Source organism: Caretta caretta, chromosome 3, assembly GCF_965140235.1.
Source record: "Caretta caretta isolate rCarCar2 chromosome 3, rCarCar1.hap1, whole genome shotgun sequence".
Classification (NCBI taxonomy): domain Eukaryota; kingdom Metazoa; phylum Chordata; order Testudines; family Cheloniidae; genus Caretta; species Caretta caretta.
In genome coordinates, this window is record NC_134208.1 from 7074525 (window position 1) to 7086943 (window position 12419).

Consider the following 12419-nt stretch of genomic DNA (forward strand, 5'->3'; position numbering starts at 1 on the left):
CAAGATATAGCCTCCCCCAGTAGAGGATGCATCTGATTTTAAAGTGATACTACTGTGTAGGTGGCGAGTACAGAAAATGCACACACTCACATTAGGACGAGATTGAGGTCTGCCCCTACATAAATGCAGAGAGCGTGGAGGTGCAAGGAGAAAAGGGGGATTACACAGAATTACTGGTCACACTGATTGCATTGTGAATAAATTCTCCACCCCCAAATTTGCTCCAGCATGAAATTACCTTCTTCAAAGATCAAGAACGGTACCTCAGCTAAAACCACCAGACTGCAAGGCAAAGGGAAAACCCTTACCCCAGGCTAAGGAGCCAGAGTAGCCACAGTGAAGCTACAGAAAACCAATCCAACAAGCCCTTCCCGGCACAAAATGCTACAATCAGTAATGCTAAGCTAAACTTACACTAAATGAGAAAATTAACTATTGACAGCCCAAGTAAGACGGTGGCTTATCAGTGCTAACAGGACTCTACACAGTTACCTATAGCGAAGTAGCACCTGCTGAGCACAAAAGCCAGATTTTCAAAAACATTTGTCATCTATGATCGGGGCCAGACGGTTAGAAGAGTTCAGTGCCCAAAACAAATGGTCAGGTTTTCCAGAGAGCTCAGCTCCCAACATGCACTCAGCATACTGAGCTCTCAAAATCTGCCCCCAAGTGTCACAATGTGTTCTGAGCTCTCGAAAACCTGACCCTATGTACCTATGTACTTGGAATGCCTTTGGCAAGGTCCTTCACCAAAGGCTCTTAAGCAAAGTAAGCAGTCATGGGATAAGAGGAAAGGTCCTCTCAGGGATAAGTAGCTGGTTAAAAGATAGGGAACACAGGGTAGGAATAAATGGTCAGTTTTCACAGTGGAGAGAAGTAAATAGCAAGGTCCCCCAAGGATCTGTACTGGGACCAGTGCTGTTCAGTATATTCATAAATGATCTGGAAAATGGGGTATACAGTGAGGTGGCAAAGTTTGCAGACAATACAAAATTACTCAAGATAGTTAAGTCCAAAGCAGTCTGCAAAGAGTTACAAAGGGATCTCGCAAAACTGGATGACTGGGCAACAAAATAGCAGATGAAATTCAGCATTGATAAATGCAAAGTAATGCACACTGGAAACATATTCCCAACGCTACATACAAAATGATAGGGTCTAAATTAGCTGTTACCACTCAAGAAACAGATCTTAGAGTCATTGTGGATAATTCTCTGAAAACATCTGTTCAGTGTGCAGTGACAGCTGAAAAGGCTAACAGAACGTTAGGAACCATTAGGAAAGGGCTAGATAATAAAACAGAAAATATCATAATCCCAATACATAAATGCATGATACACCCACCCCTTGAATAGTGTGTGCAGTTCTTGTTGCTCCATTTCAAAAAAGATCCATTAGAAAAAGTACAGAGAAGGAAAACAAAAATGATTATGGGTATGGAACAGCTTCCATATGAGGAGAAATTAAAAAGGCTAGAACTGTTCAGTTTGGAAAAGAGGTGACTAAGAGGGGATATGACAGAGGTCTGTAAAATCATGACTGGTGGGAAGAAAGTGAATAAGGAAGTGGTATTTACCCCTTCACATAACACAAGAACCAGTCGTTATCCAATGAAATTAATAGGCAGCAGGATTAAAACAAACAAAAGGAAGTACTGCTGCATAGACTGCAAAGTTAATCTATGGAACTCATTGCCAGGGGATGTTGTGAAAGCCAAAACTACAACTGGGTTCAAAAAATAATTAACCAAGTTCATAAAGGACAGGTCCATCAATGGGCTATTAGCCAAGATGGTCAAAGATGAACTCCATGCTGCGGGTGTCCCTAAGCTTCTGACTGCTAGATCACTAGATAACTGCCCTGTTCTGTTCATTGCCTCGGAAGCATCTGGCACCGGCCACTGTCGGAAGACAGGATACCGGGCTGGATGGACCATTTGTCTGACCCAGTATGTCCGTTCTTATGCCAGAATCATGACTGGTAAGTACTGGATCCAAGGGAAGAGAGTTCTCTGTGTTATTTGTTTGATTCCCTTTTAGATAAGACTCTAGACCAGCCACCGCAAGCTCTGACAGCAATTGCTAAACACCACAAAAGAATGGGGAACTCACCAAACACACCAACACATGAAACCAATATGCGGATTGAAATCTCATCCTTGTTATTGTTTATTATTTGTATTATATCATCTAGAATCAACCAACTGAGATAAGCACCCTATCGTGCGAGTTACTATGCAAACGTTAATGAATTAATCCTTGCAACACCCTTGGGAGGTAAGTATCACTACCCCACCACCACCACCACCGCCCTTTTACAGACAGGGAAACTGACACAAAGATGTGTAGTGACTTTGCTCCAAGGTCACACAGTGATTCAGTGGCAGAGCTGAGATGATTTCCTGACTTCCAGTCTTGTGCTTTCACTATCCTTAAATGATGTTCTGAGGACTTATGAAGTGCATAGGCCTTAAGCTGGCCCTCTGCATAGGGACACCTTTCACCCTTACTTCTGGTTGAAGCACTCACCTGGCTGATGGAAAGTCATGCTCATATTGCTTTTATGGTACACTGAGGCCTCCCTCTGGAATCAGTCAGAAAGCAACTGCTAATTGTGCTATTTACAGTTCGATACAGCACCTGCTGCAGAGCCTATGGTGGCCTGCTTGCAGTCTATCACATAGCAATGAAAAAGCTTCCAGTGGTTTTTTCTTGGAAGTGGTTTAATCATAGGGACACATTTTAGAATTCCATAGTTACAGTCGTGTCAATGGTTTTATTATCAACCACTATTTTAGATGGGTTATAACTCAGCTGTAAAAATTCACTGTAGTCTAAGACCCAGCAATTTAACTTCTAACTCAAGTCCAACTCGAAAAAAACAAAACAAAAAACACATCCCAAATGAGAAAAACTTGTCTAGCTGTTTTGGCATATAGGTCACTCAGCTTAAACTAATTCCTTACTAAATTAAGCTAAATCAATATAAGGCAGTTTTAAACCCATTTAAAAGCATGCACACAGGGGATTGGATTGCTTTAACTAGTTTAAAAACACACTTTAACTACCATGGTGTAACTATGTTAGCAGAAAGAAAAGGAGTACTTGTGGCACCTTAGAGACTAACCAATTTATTTGAGCATGAGCTTTCGTGAGCTACAGCTCACTTCATCAGATGTATACCGTGGAAACTGCAGCAGACTTTATATACACACAGAGAATATGAAACAATACCTCCTCCCACCCCACTGTCCTGCTGGTAATAGCTTATCTAAAGTGATCAACAGGTGGGCCATTTCCAGCACAAATCCAGGTTTTCTCACCCTCCACCCCCCCACACAAATTCACTCTCCTGCTGGTGCTAGCCCATCCAAAGTGACAACTCTTTACATAATCAAGTCGGGCTATTTCCTGCATAGATCCAGGTTTTCTCACATCCCCCCCACCCCCATACACACACAAACTCACTCTCCTGCTGGTAATAGCTCATCTAAACTGACCACTCTCCAAGTTTAAATCCAAGTTAAACCAGAACATCTGGGGGGGGGGGGGTAGGAAAAAACAAGAGGAAACAGGCTACCTTGCATAATGACTTAGCCACTCCCAGTCTCTATTTAAGCCTAAATTAATAGTATCCAATTTGCAAATGAATTCCAATTCAGCAGTTTCTCGCTGGAGTCTGGATTTGAAGTTTTTTTGTTTTAAGATAGCGACCTTCATGTCTGTGATTGCGTGACCAGAGAGATTGAAGTGTTCTCCGACTGGTTTATGAATGTTATAACTCTTGACATCTGATTTGTGTCCATTTATTCTTTTACGTAGAGACTGTCCAGTTTGACCAATGTACATGGCAGAGGGGCATTGCTGGCACATGATGGCATATATCACATTGGTGGATGTGCAGGTGAACGAGCCTCTGATAGTGTGGCTGATGTTATTAGGCCCTGTGATGGTGTCCCCTGAATAGATATGTGGGCACACAGTGGGGTGGGAGGAGGTATTGTTTCATATTCTCTGTGTGTATGTAAAGTCTGCTGCAGTTTCCACGGTATACATCTGATGAAGTGAGCTGTAGCTCACGAAAGCTCATGCTCAAATAAATTGGTTAGTCTCTAAGGTGCCACAAGTACTCCTTTTCTTTTTGCGAATACAGACTAACACGGCTGTTCCTCTGAAACCTGTCATTATGTTAGCAGACAATGCCTTAGTCTCTACGCCTGCTTCCACATGCTGATAACTTGAGTCAGCAGCTCTAGAGTGAAGCTCATTCGAGGTCTGCCCTATACCCCAAGACTTGACAGCCAACTCACCTTATTACCACCACTACACGAGTGACAGGTTTGTGTGTGTTGATGGGAGTTGAGCTAACAGGAACAATGGAGCTATAACTCCTGTTAACTCATTAGTGAAGACAAGCCCTCTTCTGGCACCCCCTCTGGCAGATGCTTGCTGAGTTATTAAGAGGCTATACACAATCTCCCTGGGCCTTGGGGAAAATACCAAGGGGTGGGAGAAGAAAATGGGAAAGACCTTCCTGAGGCCCAACCAACCCTCTCAAATTCATCCTTTGTTTCAAATACACTGCTTGGCACTCTGAGGTATTTTTGCTACAGAACATGAATTCCACACTGTTTAGCATGAACAGACAACTGTGTGGACCTGAAAGACAGTATTGGCTCCAACAGTTGTTCAGGCCAGTGGTCTGTGAATTTATAAGGGTTTATCTAATAGGCCCTAATTCTGATATAGAATCATAGAAGATATGGGTTGGAAGAGACCTCAGGAGGTCATCTAGTCCAACCCCCTGCTCAAAGCAGGACCAACACCAACTAAATCATCCCAGCCAGGGCTTTGTCAAGCTGGGCCTTAAAAACCTCCAAGGATGGAGATTCCACCACCTCCCTAGGTAACCCATTCCAGTGCTTCACCACCCTCCTAGTGAAATAGTGTTTCCTAATATCCAACCTAGACCTCCCACAGTGCAACTTGAGACCATTGCTCTTTGTTCGGTCATCTGTCACCACTGAGAACAGCTGAGCTCCATCCTCTTTGGAACCCTCCTTCAGGTAGTTGAAGTCTGCTATCAAATCTCCCCTCATTCTTTTCTTCTGCAGATTAAATAAGCCCAGTTCCCTCAGCCTCTCCTCATAAGTCATGGGCCCCAGCCCCCTAATAATTTCCATTGTCCTCTGCTGAACTCTCTCCAATTTGTCCACATCCTTTCTGTAGTGGGGCACCCAAAACTGGACACAATACTCCAGATGAGGCCTCACCAGTGCCGAATAAAGGGGAATAATCACTTCCCCCAATCTGCTGGCAATGCTCCTACTAATGCAGCCCAATATGCCGTTAGCCTTCTTGGCAACAAGAGCACACTGTTGACTCATATACAGCTTCTCATCCACTGTAATCCCCAGGTCCTTTTCTGCAAAACTGCCGCTTAGCCAGTTGGTCCCCAGCCTGTAGCAGTGCATGGGATTCTTTCGTCCTAAGTGCAGGACTCTGCACTTGTCCTTGTTGAACTTCACCAGATTTCTTTTGGCCCAATCCTCCAATTTATCTAGGTCATTGCTACCCTACAGGGTCTCTACCTCTCCCCCCAGTTTAATGTCATCTGCGAACTTGCTGAGGGTGCAATCCGTCCCATCTCCAGATCATTAATGAAGATGTTGAACAAAACCGGCCCCCGGACCGACCCCTGGGGCACTCCGCTTGATACCGGCTGCCAACTAGACATTATATTATCAAAACAGCAGAATGTGGGCAAGGTGGATAGGCCACAGACTTGACCTACCTTGAACAAGACATTGATCTGAGGGCTGCAACAATTCATTTGACTAAAACCAACTGTGTACTGATCCTACAACAAACCAAAACATAGCTTATTCTTTGTGTTTGTTGCCACGTGCCTGAAACCTACCAAAAAGCCCCAGAATTCAAGAGGCAGGGCACATTTTTAGCATATCTGCTTTAACAACATGCCTTTAAAGTCAATGCTTTTTAAGCTGTGTGTTTAATAAAGTTAGTTGAGGTTTCTGGCTGAGTAGCCAATAGAGGTTCTTACTAGGAGTTACATGATTGCACATAGAGTAAGCATATTATTTTAAAAATGAGCTTAAATACAGATTAAGCGACAGGCATTTTGGCAAGTGAGCAGGCAGTCGACAGGATTAAACAGGATTCTTTACACTAGCCCTCAAAACCCAAATGTCCTCCAGTTATTCGCTCTCCAGATGACCTTCTCACACTGCCCTCTAGTGTTCTCAAGTGTGCACTGCATGCACTCAACTCCCGATAGACAATTTATTTAACACACAAAGCCCCAGAAAGTTTTGTTGTTCCACAACCCATGAGCTATTCTGATCTATGCAGAAGTTGCATCAGTAGCAGACAGCAGAGAGAAAAGGCTCTGACAGCCAACAGGAAGAACATTCTTTACAAAAAGTTAATATGAATTTCTATTATAGGAGGGAGACTCTGATTGTGCAAAAGTTGATGGATCAGACCCTGAGAGCTGGGACAGAAATATACACCTGCTTTATTTCTTTATGTAGTTAACTGGTTTGTACAGCTCTCCAAATTCCAGTCTGCAGTTAGGTATACCAAAATCTCAGTCATTACAGAATTAACTTAATTGTAAGAACAACAGCGTTTTACACACTGTTCTTCAAATGCCAAAAAATAAATATTGTAAACATCTGATATGATTTCAGCACTTTGCAATTCTACAATGGCTTGCATCTGAAGATCTCAGAGTGCTATATATATATATTAATGCATCTAGTCTCACAACACAAGACTCCAAAGCACAGAGAGGTTACACTTCTCCACTTTAGGTAACACAGTGACTGTTGTGTTATAAACACATGGACAGGCCATTAACAATCTGACACCAGCTGTTTAGTTGCTTCATCAGGAAAACATGGCGCAAATCCCATTTTTCTTTGAAATAAAGAAGGAAAAACCCATCCGCTTCTTACCTAGAGACTTTGGCAGCAAATTCTTGACAAACTCCGCATGATCCCCTACATGCAGGATGCTGTAGACACTGGTATTCATGAGCTCCTCCTGGTTATAACCCAGGTAGCTGGTCACATTCTCGGACACAAACACAATCCTCCCCTCACGATTCACAACGAAGAAAAAGCCATCCAGCGCCTGCAATGTCCAGAGGAAATAAAAATGCAGTCAGTGCAAGAGCAGCATGCTCCAGAAGGTAAAGCGCTGGATTGGGAGTCAGGAGACCAGGGTTCTATTCCACTGACCTGCTCTGTAAGCCTGGGCAGGTAACTTTGCTTCTCTGCAACTGTTTCCCCCTCCCGCTCTTGTCTATTTAGACTATAAACTCTTCAAAGCAGGGACACTCTCTCATTTTGGGTTTGTACAGCACCTAGCACAATGGGACCCTGATCTCACTACCGTAATAGAGATAATAGATCACTTCAAGTGGTCTGACATAATTAACATTTTGCTCTGCTTGCACTGTCCCTTCATTTTGCTTTCCCCCCACCCCTGATAATGGGTTGTTGTTCATCCTCTTTTAGGTGTGTGGAAGGCTCCTTGCTGTCTGTGGGTGGTGTCTGGTGAGCTGACCCAAGAGCACAGATTATCTAAAGCGTGACCAGCTATATCTACTTGACGGTAAGAAAGGAATAACCACAAAGAAGATCTAAGTGTAGAAGCCAAAGGGCTCGACTTGTAATGAAATATTTCACAAACTCTGTGGCTCCTTTGCTGAGGATCAAATATCAGTACATTTGCTGAAGCGTGTACTATGGCTCTGCCAGCTACAGTAAATAGATCTCTTTACTTTGGGGCATAATAGCTAGTAGCAAACAATCCTCTTTGAAGAGTCAGATTGTCAGTGAGGCCCTGATTCAGTAAAGCATGCAGGTCAAGCACATGCTTGCTTTGCTGAATCAGGGCCTGAGAACTAAAAGGTATTCAGCATCTTGCAGACTAACACATTTTTCATGTTCCTGGGAAACAACTGGCAAATCCAGCCCAAGCCCTGCAACCACAGTGAAACAGAATATCTGCAAACAGGGGGCCAATCTTGCACTATTAAAACCAGTGGGAGTTTTGCCATTGAGTTTAATGGGACCAGGGTCAAGTCCTTATTTACTCCTTTGGTACTGTTCATGCGGGGGAAACTCTTTCTACCAACATGGAAACGCCCAAGGTAGGAGACTCCACTGTTTCTGGAAGAAGCCCTGGGAGAGGCAGATTGATAATTTAGAGGTGCTAAATGTCAGTAGGATTTGATTTTTACCTACCTGGAGCCTAAGTTAATGCCATCTTTAGTAATTAACAGCTAGCGCCCTAACACAAGCCCTGATCCTGCAACTGAATCCATGTGGGCAGCCCCCTGGTGCTGGTGGGGAGCCATAGCACTGCACACGGCACATAAGTCCAGGGATCAGACTGTAGAATCCGGGACTTCTATTCACAGAATCATAGAATATGAGGCTTGGAAGGGACCTCGGGAGGTCATCTAGTCCAACCCCCTGCTCAAAGCAGGACCAATCCCCAATTTTTGCCCCATCCCTAAATGGCCCCCTCAAGGATTGAACTCACAACCCTGGGTTTAGCAGGCCAATGCTCAAACCACTGAGCTATCCCCCCCCCCCCCCGCCAAGCTATCCCTCCCTGGACAAAACCAGGATTTTATATTTTACATACACCTCCCCTCCCCTATATGCAGCAACATTCTAACCCCTTTCTCCACCAAACATATGCCGTATAATTTTATTGTCTTGTGAAGCCTGAAGTGAGTTATGTTGCTACACAGTCTCTGATTTCCATTTAATACATTTTCTGGAAATCAGGTTTGCCATAGAGCAACATGCAAGAACAGGAAGACTTTTTTTTTTTTTTTTTTTTTTTTTTAAAGAAACTCTGTCAAAATTTGCTCTGGCAGATCAACCACAATTTTCCTTTTTCACAGCTGTTGCCTGTTGCCAAGCAACCAGATTTTGCACTTCATGCTCCCACAGAAGAAACAGACTCCTGTAGAAGAGTCAAATGGGTTTGTCCAAGAGCCCTGCATTAAACTTTACTCCCTAACTGCCCTCCTTTTCAAGTACATCGTGATATTTCCTCCATCCACCCCCCATCACACACCCAGTAACAAAGCTGATCCGGTTATTCTAAAGTATTTAGTAAAGAATAGCATGAATAAAACAGATGGGAAATAAGAGCAGCTAAAGAAACAGAATGAATCAGCACCTAACAAATGGTTTGAGCTTGGGTGTAAATCAATCACGGCTCCATTAACACAGTCGGACTGATGTCTAACCAGCATGTAACTGGTGCTGAATAATCCATTTCCGGAAATTAGGAGAGGAGCCCAGGCCTCTCTTGTGAGCATCCTAATCAGAGGCCAATAAAACACTAAAATTTTTTTTGAGGGAAACTAAGAAAGCAGGGGGGCCTTGGATCCAAGCCCTGCAGGAAAGTACAAGACAAGGTTTCTAACTAGTGCTCTCTGCACACAGTACTCCAGGGTGCTTTGCAGAAGGAAGAGGCTACTGAACTAAAACTCATGTGGGGTAACAGAACTCACTTCTAACTTAGCAAGACTGAGCAAATGCTACTGTGGGGTTTACAAATACTTGGTGTATCAGCACTGCTGATCGTGGAGCTTGTGAACCATGACGAGGGATGGATCTGGTCCCAAACAGCAGAAAACCTAACCAATAAATAATTTGTCTCTGTAGCCACTTCTATTTGAGGCTGTAAAAGTGCTTTAACAAACATTAATGAGCTAATAGTTTGTGAAGCAGGGAAATCGTATTATCCCCCACAGGAAAACAGAATTACAGAGAGATTTTCCCAAAGGGGCACAGGAAGTCCATCCATAGCAAAGCGGGAAATTACAACCCAGATCTGCTGACTCCTAGTCCTTGCAATTTAGCCCCAAGACAATCCTAGAACACAAAGACTACCCATTAAGATGTCACTAGCCCAAGCATTATGTTCTGTGGAGAAGATCAGGAATATCAACATTTAAAACCTACACTGGTGCGGTCTTCTAGTGAACATGCTGCACAGTAGCAAGTTAACTCCTTAATGGAAGAAGTCCAGGTAAGTGGCAACTGATCTGGTACCCAGCTCAGAAGGTCTAGGAATGCAGCAAAAGGTTTGTGAGATGACAGAAAGGGATTGTGGCCATTAATATAGAATGGAAATCAAAACATAGCATGCAGATGACCCCATGGTTCCCAATCCTGATGCATAGCCTATTTTAGTATTTCCATGGCCCTCATCACTACAGTAGCTGAGTGCCTGCAACTCTGAATGACTTTAATAGTGGACACGCAAGTCCTTCTCTTTAAAGCAGGAACTCTCTCTCATTTTGGGTTTGTACAGCTCCTAGCACAATGGGACCCTGATCTCACTACCATAATAGAGATAATAGATCACTTCAAGTGGTCTGACATAATTACAAATTTTCTCTGTTTGCACTGTCCTTTCATTTTGCTTTGATCCCATTACTGGGCTGTTCTTCATCCTCTTTTAGGTGCATAGAAGGCTCCTTGCTGTCTACAGGTGGTGTCTGGTGAGCTGACCCAAGAGCACAGATTACCTAAAGCACAACCGGCAGTAAGGAAGGAATAACCACAAAGATGATCTGTGTTGTGATTAGCTAAAGGACTCTAATGGTAATTAAGTATGTCACGAATTCTGTGGCTCCTTTGCTGAGGATCAAATATCAGTACATTTGCTTAAGCATGCAAGTTACAGTAAATAGATCTCTTTACTTTGGGGCATAATAGCTAGGATTTGGGTCCTTCTGAGCAGCAAGCTCTTGTATCCCAAGAGTTAAAAGAAACAGCAAAGGACAAGCAGGTGGGGATGGGAGTCACCTCAGGAACATTTTCAGACGGCTGAATCTGAATGCTGCTTAGGAACCTACTGGAACCTAAAACTGCTTCTCCTGGTCAGTTGTGACAGAAAACTAAACTCTTCATAGTTGCCTCAATATAAGCAGGATCTGAAGCCATTCCTCAGCGAGATCATTTATTGGGAGCACCAAAACAGTCCCATTAATAATACTAATAACTACTGAGCACAGATGGGGAGTGTTTCCAGAGTGCTTCACAAAAATTAACTAATATGTTCTCACAATGCCCCGTGCCTCTGTTTCCCCATGTGTAAAACAGAGGTTGCAACATTCAGCTACCTCACAGGGTGGGCTATAGGCATTAGTTAACGTTTGTAAAGGACTCTAAAAAAAAAAAAGTCCCATTAATAGATCTCATGGGCCTAAGCTATGCTGGGTTGGAGAGAAGGAGTCTTTCCTCCTGTCCTCTCCTCTCTGCAGTGCCTGGAGGCAGGAAAGGGCCTAACACCTCTAAAAGGAGTAGTCTGAGGACAGGAGGGGAGGAATTTGCTTTGCTACAGCCTTGTGGCAGGAATATCTAGCACTCCTCACCCCCTAGTGCAGCCACAGCCCCTACCCTCACCTTACCAGAAAAACCTCTCTCTGAGCGGCTAACAGCATGAGCATTACCCCAACTTACAAACCCTAGTGCTGCAAGACAGGTGATGCTTGGCCCCTGACGGGGGTGAGGGATGCCAATGTGCTGAATATATTGAAAAGAAATTCGAGCTACACATCCAGGCATCTTCTTAAGTATTAAAGCCTTGATCCTGCAAGCCCTTAGATGATGCACCATAACTGCTGCACTCCAGCCCAAGTGCAAATGGCAGATAGATAGGGGCACATGTAAGGTTCCACTTTAGGCATCATCCTCTACACCAGCGGCTCTCAAACTTTGGGGTGGAGGTTGACAGCTCACGACACCCCCCCCCCCCACGTAATAACCTCGTGACCCCCTGAGGGGTCCCAACCCCCAGTTTGAGAACCCCCGCTCTACACTGAAGCTCTCAAGCCCTCTGAATACCTGCTCTCTTAATCACAGGAACACAAGGTACGGTAGGATATGAAAGGGGACAGGGTGTGTCTGGGAGAACCTGGGTTGAAGTGCAAGGATCCTCGGGTTAATGAGGGATAAGCTACATGCTTCCCCTCTTAGGCCTCAAACCTGCTACTAGGAAGGAGTAAGCTGGGACTCAGATTAATGCAGCAAAAAGATTCCCTGCTCTCTTGGTCCTGCTCACCACCTTGCTCTTATCCTTGCAACACTCCACAGACGCACTGCGCAGGAGCCAGACCTAAGTGAACGTTAAAGGTGCCCAGGGATAGAATACAAATACAATCTGATACTGGCTCTGGAAGCCAGAGATAAATATGTGATTTGACTTATGTTGATGATACATGTAAATAACAGCATGTAGCCTCCGTGACCTCAACGTGCATTGGCTAGGGTCAATGTAAATTACCAAATTAATGGTGTTGGAGGTCTGGTGTCAGAAGGCAGCTTTTCACCCATCTATTAGTGTTTTGCATGTTGG

General features: G+C 44.0%; 1 protein-coding gene across 12 annotated transcripts in view; it reads right to left on the reverse strand.

Annotated features, from left to right (window-relative positions):
• Positions 1–12419, reverse strand: part of NCOA1 (nuclear receptor coactivator 1) — a 361163-nt gene that overhangs the window by 76832 nt on the left and 271912 nt on the right. For all 12 annotated transcript variants that reach the window (XM_075126310.1, XM_075126309.1, XM_075126305.1 and 9 more), the window contains one exon: positions 6980–7157. In XM_075126310.1, coding sequence (XP_074982411.1) covers positions 6980–7157 — 178 coding nt within the window. The remainder of the gene's footprint in view (positions 1–6979; positions 7158–12419) is intronic.